Source organism: Helobdella robusta (genome assembly GCF_000326865.2).
Source record: "Helobdella robusta unplaced genomic scaffold HELROscaffold_22, whole genome shotgun sequence".
Lineage (NCBI taxonomy): Eukaryota > Metazoa > Annelida > Clitellata > Rhynchobdellida > Glossiphoniidae > Helobdella > Helobdella robusta.
Genome location: NW_008704170.1, coordinates 217,622 through 227,381, shown reverse-complemented (window position 1 = coordinate 227,381; position 9,760 = coordinate 217,622). Strand labels below are relative to the sequence as shown.

Below are 9,760 nucleotides of genomic sequence, written 5' to 3'. Positions count from 1 at the left end.
ATATCCTTTGATTCGAGACAATAACATTTATTTTTTTTGTATTACATTGTTTCACTGATATGCACAAAAAATTTCATCAAGATATGTTGGCTAGTTCAAGAGATATAGCGTTCTACGTAGGTACAAGTTTTGAAAAAAATCGCTCAAAAATTTGAGGATGCTGTCACAAAAATCTTCATAACTTGAAAAATAATTGAAATTTTTTTATAAAAATTTTATTTTGTCGATGAAATACATTGAGGTACTTACTGTTCAAATTTAAAAAAAATCGGAGATGGTCGGGCGTGGACCATGGTTCAAGTTGACAGAGAATGACCCATTACATTACATATCATATTACATTACATTGTATATTACATTACATATCATATTACTTTATATTACATATTATATTACATTATATTACATATTACATTAAATTACATATCATATTACATTACATTACATATATTACATTACACATTACATTACATATCATATTACTTTACATTACATATCGTATTACATTACATTACATTATTTATCATCCATCACCATTGTTCACGTCATTCTTTTCACAATTGGATTAAAATTTATTATGTTACAATAATTAACGTTGAAATGTTTTCTAATTCCCGCCACTCAGACCCTGGAAGCGGAAATGTATTGGGATTTTGAAGAGGTTGAAGAATTGACTGACTTGAGACTCTTCTAGTACTGACACTACTGACTGATTTAGGAATTCATTTTGTTTCTGTTTTCTGTTTCCTTCAAAATACGAATTGTTACAAATTTTCAAAGCGAAATAAATAATTTAAAGTAATTCACTGTTGATGTATCGTTACTAAATTCTTTTGGGAATAGCCCCTAATCAAACGCAAAGCTTCTTTAGATTAGTTTTTCTTCTTTTTTCTCTCTCTTTCTCTCGTTCCATCATCGTTAATAATGCAGGTAATCATCATCTTTGTCTATTCCATCATCATCATCATCATCGTTAATTTTCTTCCCATCATCATCAGTGTAGTCATCTTCAAGGAACAACATCATTCATCGTCATCATCGCCTTTTATTGTTGACTTAACAGAATATGCTTCTCATTATCAAACAGTAGAAAATACGGACTTTCACAACAAATACACACACACACACTCACGTATCTATCTGTATATATAGTATATATACATATAACCGAACTTGTATCTATTTATACACGCACGCACATACATTCTAGTCCAAACACATGCTTTCAGACATAATGTTTAAATGCCTACATATCCACACGTGCAAAGAATCATGTGTTTAAACGTAATGAATTTATTTTGAACGTATGAACGCGTACCTACAAAGATATAAACACGTATATTAACAATTACATTCAAAACATCATCAAAGCAATGTTTTTTTCTCAAACATACCGAAAAGCTCGCATAACTTCATCAACAAATCGGTATTTGGGAACCGTTTTAAAATACCGATAAACTAATTATTCGCTCTTTTTAACAAACAGACATACACGCTGTAACGTGCACATTCCTGAGTATCGTGCGTATTTAAAAAGATAATAAAATGAGCAATGGTAGAAATAATTGGCAACAACAACACATAAATGCTTACAAACAATAAATACACGCTTCGAACATAACTCGTGTTGATATGTAAGCGTAGGGACGCATACATGCCCGAATACAGACATGAATTGATACAAAAAATCGTATTCACAAATTCGTTCGAATCCAAACATACAAGCAAATGCATATTAGCGGCTGCATTAACAGAAAGACACATACGTCATAAGCACACGTGTGGAGTATCATGTTATCTCACTGCACTAATGTCTTAATAAACCGATCAATCTTCGCACGCAAACCATCGCACGTTTCACGCTGCAACTTCACTTTTTTTTATTTATGCCTGGGACGGAAGCACCATTTTGCATTAATTTTTCACTGTTGAAGGCTGCTTTGGTAAGGCGGTATGTAGCAACGTATTTCCACGCATTTGTATTTCCTCTATTTTTTGTGCCTTTTGCGTTAATGTACGCTCCGTTCGTAAATCGCACATGGACTTGCATGTCATCATGGGACGATATTAAGTATGTTTAATTGACTACTATGTACTCTACCGGTATCTGTTCTCTCATCTTTCTGATTGGAATTTTATTTGTTAATTTATAAATCATACAATCAACTGGCTGATTAGTTGGTCGGTTAATTGGCTGGCTGATTAGTTGGTCGGTTAATTGGCTGGCTGATTAGTTGGTTGGTTGGTTTGTTTGTTGGACTATTTCTGTCGTTTACTGATGAAATGAATGTTGTAGCAGCAATGTCAACTTCAGGGATTGTCAATGTAGGCAACATTTAAGGGTTGTCTCATGCCTCTTAGTAACCATTTCTTTGTCGACTGTTGGCTTGATGGATATAAAAAAAAGTTATCTGCGGCACACTCAACCTTGAAATTTATACAGAGAGTATTAAATTTGTATCAGTTTTAAAATTATTAAACCAGTGAAGTAAGTAATTTTTAACCCGAGTTCGCCACCGTGATTCATTCTTCATGAAAACACACGGCATTCTGCCGAGGGACAACTAAGATGTTGGAAAAATTGACAACTGATGAGTTTTCTTTAGTAAGATGGCAGTGGCTTGATTCCACACGATTTGCTTTTTAAATTTGTGCCCAAGGATGTTAAAATATTTTAAGCTGAGTCGGTTCATTATTCGTTTTCAGTTAATTAGCATTCATCAGACTTTATGGTCGAATACTGCAGAACAACTTGGTGAACAGTCTAAAATGATTTTCAGATAATTATACAACACTTTGAAAAGAGATACCAAATTGGACTTAAAAGATGAGGTTTTTTTCTTATAAATAACAGAATTTTCAATTATTGAATGGAGCTACAAAGTCTGCCTCAGAGAATTGCCAACACATTTTTAAGGATATAATGGCCAACAAAAAACGAATGTCTACAGAGTTTCACGGACGAAATTAAAACATACAACCTCTATATAACATCTCGCGTAACGTTACACCTTACAACACAACGACATAACACATCGCAACATAAATTAACATCTGAAATGCCTCTTAAACTAAACATCATAATCATCATCTTCATCATCATCATCATAACAAAAAAGAATGGAGATACAACGCAACCACCCTTCCACACATTCTTCCATATATCCATCCATCCTTCCATACATCCATCCATCCATCCATTCATACGCGCATGATGTAAACATCAAGCTTTTTGATATTTTTATTTAAAAAGCGCTATATAAATCTCCCATTACAACCGTTTACATACAAAGATGGTTGATATAGATAGATGCATAAACAAAGTATAAAATACATACAACACATAAACTTACATACAAACAATACATTGTTTTGTTTGCTTTGAAGATACAAAGTATATAGCAGGTAGCACGGTGTATAGAAACACACATACGTGAATAAATTAATATATGTATTATTGTATTTATACATGATTAGCAAATAGACATTTGTATATTTATGTATATATATATATATATATATATATATATATATATATATATAAGTTGATAAAACACACACACAAACACACACTCATACGTCTGTATGTTTTGTATATGTGCATTACATATATACTTTTACTGATGCTGAAAAACTTATCTAGAAGATGATTGGTTGAAGAGGAGTGAGATAGTGCTAATGTCGAGGAGGGTTTCTTTCACGAAGTTTAGAGATAATAATGACGAAATGTGAGCATGCATAAATAACAACACTGCATAAATAATAAATATAACATATATATAAGCACATATATGTGAAAATACAATTATATATATGTATATTCATATACATATACGAATATATAAACATTATAAATATATATATATATATATATAGTATTAGAGTATAGTATATAGCAGTTTTAAATTTGTAACCTACTCAAAACTGAATGATAATATTCTTAACAAATTATCAGCTAAGAACTTCTCATATATATATATATATATATATATATATATATATACATATATGTTATTTTTATATCATATATGTGTATGCTGTATCATATACCATTGTTGTTTAATGTAAAGGTTTAGTTTTTGTTTAATTTGTTTATCAGAAAAATATTGTAAATACGTGTTTAAGTTTTAAACTTGTGTATGTATGTATGTATATAGATGCGTATGTTTAGTATAAACACAGATTCAGTTTGTTTATAAATTTGATAATGTTTCATTGAACACTTTTTTTAATATAATGTAACGTACCTTTTACTCAAAAACATACATATTAAACAATAATAAAATTAATAGGTAATCTTGGACAACAATGTTGAAACTTTCATTACAATTACAACCATCTTAATATATATATATATATATATATATATATATATACATACATTCATAAATAGAATATAATTACATTGTGAGAAGTATATTATATATATTTATATGTTTATATATGATAATTAGAATAAGAAAAATATATGATATATATATATATATACATATATATATATGTTATGCCTTTACATGCCATATATTAATATACAAATAATTTGATAAATATATAAGTATATGTTAAGCAATTGTATATTATCTATATATAAAATTTGATTGTTTATGAAAATGGTGATAAAAAATTAATACGTTGTCTATGTTCTGATGTCGTTGGTGACGTCGTCGTCAAACTAAACAAATAATTGTTGTTGTCATGCGTGTGTATTTGTTTTTCGCGGTTTTATTCAGTTGATGGCTTATTTAGTGTGGAGTGGATTTGAAATGGGAGATAATTTGTGTGTCTTTTTTTTAATGTAGACTCTTAAAATGAATAAAATTTCCTATCTTTGGTGAAAAATCATGTTATTTTATATTTATATTTAATTTATATTTTTATTATAAAATATTATTAATGATAGAATAGAATTGATACCAGATGCATACATACATGATAATTATAATATAAATTTTATAAAAATATAGATTATAGAAAGATAGATAGAGACGAACAAACTTTTTCACCAAATTCAGAAACAAACATTAGTTAAATTAATCAATTAATTAATACTTAATTAATAATTTAAATGAAGAGTTTTTCAAACTGTTTTCGATTGCATTACTACCACTACTACTCTACTAATACTACTAACTTCACTAGTACCATCATTACCAAAACTAACATCATCGTCGTCGTCGTCATCTTCGTCGTCTTCATGATTAACTCCATTATAAAATGATTATAAGAAGAATAAGAAGAATTGTTGTTAATTATAGAAGAATAAATATTCATTCATCATCATAATCATAATCATATTATACACTCATCAAATAATCATCATATGTATATATATTATATAATTATTATATAATATAACATCTTCAGCTCCATCTTATCATCGTCACCATCACATTTTCATCACCTTCCATCATCAGCATCATCAATGTGCAACTACCCAAGGTAAGCAATAACAACAGCAACAACATAACAAAAGGTTAGTTTTTGTTATCAGCAATAACAACAACAACAATAATAATAATTATTATTATTATTTTATAATTATTATTATTATTATGTAATTATCATTGCCATCATTTATCACCCAATGTTATATCTGTCCTACTAACAAAAAGTTAGTTTTTGTTATCAGCAATAGCAACAACAATAATAATAATAATTATTATTATTTTATTATTATTATATAATTATCATTGTTGTCATTTATCATATGTGTCATATCAGTCCTATTCACTTACTTGAAATTAAAAAATTATCTTCTATGTAGTATGTAGCTGGGGTATCATTAGTTTTTATTATTATTATTATTATTATTATTATTATTATTATTATTATTATTATTATTATTATTATTGTAGTTGTTGTTATTATTATTATTGTTGTTGTTATTATTGTTATTATTATTCTTGTTTTCTGTAGTTGTTGAAATGTAGGCTTTATCTATTTATTGTTTTTTATTTGTAGCAATGCAATCTCTGTAGGCTGAATGGTGAATGAGTGAGTGATATAATTGATGAGTGAGTGAGTGAATGAACGTATGAAGGAATGAACGAACGAATGAACGAATGAAGAGACCAGTTAATGAATGAATCAATCAATGAGCATATGTATAATTGTAAAAGAGTATGAAATGAAATCAAATCAAATTGTAAAAGAATGAATGTATGAATTAATGAATGATATGATGATACAATGAGTGAAAGAGTGCAGGAATGAATGAAGGAATGAAGGAACAAATGAATGAATAATTATTAATAACATTACATTAAATATTTTCATTCCACCTAATTTGCAATAGAAAATTATATAAATGGTTGTTAATTAGCCATGTACCATGACTTTGTTATTATTACTAAAATTATTATTATTTATTTTATTGTTTTCCTTCTTTTTATTCTTATTCTTCTTATTATTATTCTAGTTAATTGAAGTAGGGTTTAAGATGGGAACACACAAACACACTCACACACGTACACACACACACACACACACACACACACACACACACACACACACACACACACACACACACAGAGTATTTGTGGATACAAATAATTATTATATGAATGTAGGTAATTATGCAAATTAATTATGCTACTTAAGTGGTGTGTGTTTGTGTGTGTGTGTGTGTCTATGTGTGTCTGTGTTTGTGTGTGTCTGACTGTGTGTGTTTGTGTTTTTGTCTGTGTATTTGTTTGTTACTCCATGTGTATATATAATTAAGTTTGTGTGTTAATTAATTAATTAATTACAAATTAAAAAAGCTAACCTATTTCTGTATGTAGCAGGTAATAACTGTGTGTGAGTTTAGCTGTGAAATTTAATTGAAGGTAAAAAATAGTTAAACAATTAAAAGATTGATTGAATAACAAACGTTAATGAGTGAGTGAGTGAATGAATGAATGAATGAACGAACGAACGAACGAACGAACGAATGAGTGGACGAATGAACGAATGAGTGGATGAACGAATGAACCTTTTAATCATAATGCGAAAGGTTACCAGATTAATCATCAAGTAGTAGTTGCAGCGTCAAGGATGATGACGATGGTGATAATAAATATTATGCAATCCGGTGATGATGAATGATGATTGATTATCATAATGATGATGACGACGACGAAGATGATGTTGATGGTCTTCTAACAATAGTTAACATTAACAACTCATTTATTCATAATCAGCTTAATTGTTCAGATATTTTGGCTGCTCTATAAGTATAGTATCATTCATTTTTGATACTATCATTGGCTTTGATAGTATCATCAGTTTATCATCATCGTTATATCATTGAAACGTGTACACACGTCTTCATCATCATCAGCATCACCGTTATCATCTTCCTTCATCATAATCAGGAACCTTTATCATCATGATCATCATCATGATCATCATCATGATCATCATCACCATCATCATCATCATCAACTTCATCATCATCATTGTCATTTTTGGCAAATTTTTTTTATTCTTTTATCTCCAACCTACCAGATATCTGGCATCTAATTTTTGCAATTACTCTTATCTCATTAATCATGTTCGCGAGCGTTATCAACATCAACATCATCACCATCATCATCATCTGTATCATTGTTATCATCATCTTCCATTACACGCAGCTGGTAGTTTACAATAACCAAAAAATGAATTCAGTATTATCATTATCAGCATCATCGTTATCATCATCATTTATCATCATCATCATAATCATCATCATCAATCACTATGATCAACATCCTCATTATCATCTTTATCGTTATCATCATCATCTTCTTCCTTCTTTAAACAGATCTGAGAATAAGAAACCAGTTTCATCATATCATCATGAGCGCACATACATTGTACATGAATGCATACATGCATGCTTTATTTTCTTCACTTTTAGTTAAATTTAATTATATCCCACAGACTTCTTCATCATCTTCACCATCATCATCGTCATCGTCACCATCATCATCTTCGTCATCGTCATCATCATCGTCATCATCACCACCATCATCATCGTCATCATTATTGCCACTGTCATTTTTTACTTATCTTCCTTCGTCTTTATCAAATTTCATATCATCACCATCATTATCATCACCATCATCGTTATCATCATCATCATCGTCGTTATCATCATCATCACCGTTATCATCATCATCATCATCATCGTTATCATCATCATTGTCATGATTATATTACGGTTTCTCACTGTCACTTGAAAAATGACTTTTAAGACTGCTATTGTTAACTCATTGGCTAAGATGATTAGAATGTTGATGAGGAAGACGATGAGGAAGATGATGATGACGATATTGTGATGATAATGTGAAGGTGATGGTGATGATGCTGTGATGGTGATGAGTACGATGATGATGATGATGGTGATGGTAATATGAAGACGAGATGATAATGATGCTATGATGAGAATTACTACGATGATGATGATGGTAATATGAAGTAGATGATAATGATGCTGTGATGGTGATGAGTACGATGATAATGATGATGGCGACGATGATTTATAAAAGATGGCGATGGTGATGATGGTGGCTGATAATTTGAAGATAGAAATTTACTTTTTTGGCTAAGTTTCAAAATTTCTATGAGATTTTTTTGTTCATTGTGTGAAAAAAAAAATTATCATCATCATTATCATCTGCGTCATCGTTATCATCATCGTCGTCGTCGTCATCATCATCATCATCGTGGCCATGTTATCATCTTCATCATCATCAGCCAGCATCATCATTTTTTGATATTACTATGCTCATCTTCATTAATGTGATCATCATTATTTTTATTGCAGCTGTGAAAATCGCCCTGGTTCTTACATCGCCATATCATCATCGTCACCACCATCATCATTCTTCTCCTCATCATTATCATCATTATCGTCACCATCATCATCGTCATCGTCGTCATTGTCATCATATTCACACCATTTTCGTCCTCACCTGCCAGAATGATGTAATCGTTACTGAGACCATCATCATCATTATAATTCACTCATAATCTTATAACGAATTTGAGATTTTGTCCTGTAGCTTGCCATTAAAGAGGTTCAATAATTTCACTTTCACGGCATCTTCATTTCTTCATCTCTCTCACTCATTCTCCTCCCACACCGACCGCCTATGTATCGTCTTCTACATCATCTTCATTGTCTGGATCGACATCATCAGTATCAAAATTTCACACACACACACACACACACACACACACACACACACACACACACACACACACACACTAAACATTTACTACTATCAAAATTTCACACACACACTCATACTATCAAAAATTCACACACACATCCATAACTACACAAAATGCGACTTCACGCTTGTGAATTAGTGAACGCTGATGATGATGATGATCAAATAGTAATAGTATATAATTAATACAATTGTGCCAATCAACTTAATTGAGGTTTAATTCGTTCATTCCAATTAAGATTGACTGAAACTGAAACTATTATATTATTTTTTGGCATATCCACTAGCATACAACATCATTTTAGCATCTCTTTCTCTCTCTCTCTACCTCTCTCTCTCTCTCTCTCTCTCTCTCTCTCTCTCTCTCTCTCTCTCTCTCTCTCTTATTTACTTTGTGTCATAAAAATTAACAAATACGTGCCACAGTAGTATATTTAATTTAAGGCCATATTTTTGCATATTAAATTTAGCATTCTATCGAACAAAAATCACATGAGAAAGTGAATGATGGTTCTTGTGTCAAATATCATTCTCTCTATGTCACAATATCATCTCATATA

General features: G+C 30.3%; 1 protein-coding gene across 1 annotated transcript in view; it reads left to right on the top strand.

The window, feature by feature from the left end:
• The window catches only part of HELRODRAFT_191481 (hypothetical protein), a gene marked incomplete at its 5' end in the record, with an annotated part of 17,950 nt that extends 17,144 nt beyond the window's left edge, over nt 1-806 (top strand). The window contains one exon of the mRNA XM_009018539.1: nt 626-806. Coding sequence (XP_009016787.1) covers nt 626-674 — 49 coding nt within the window. The 3' untranslated portion in view covers nt 675-806. The remainder of the gene's footprint in view (nt 1-625) is intronic.
• Nucleotides 807-9,760: the final 8,954 nt, after the last annotated feature.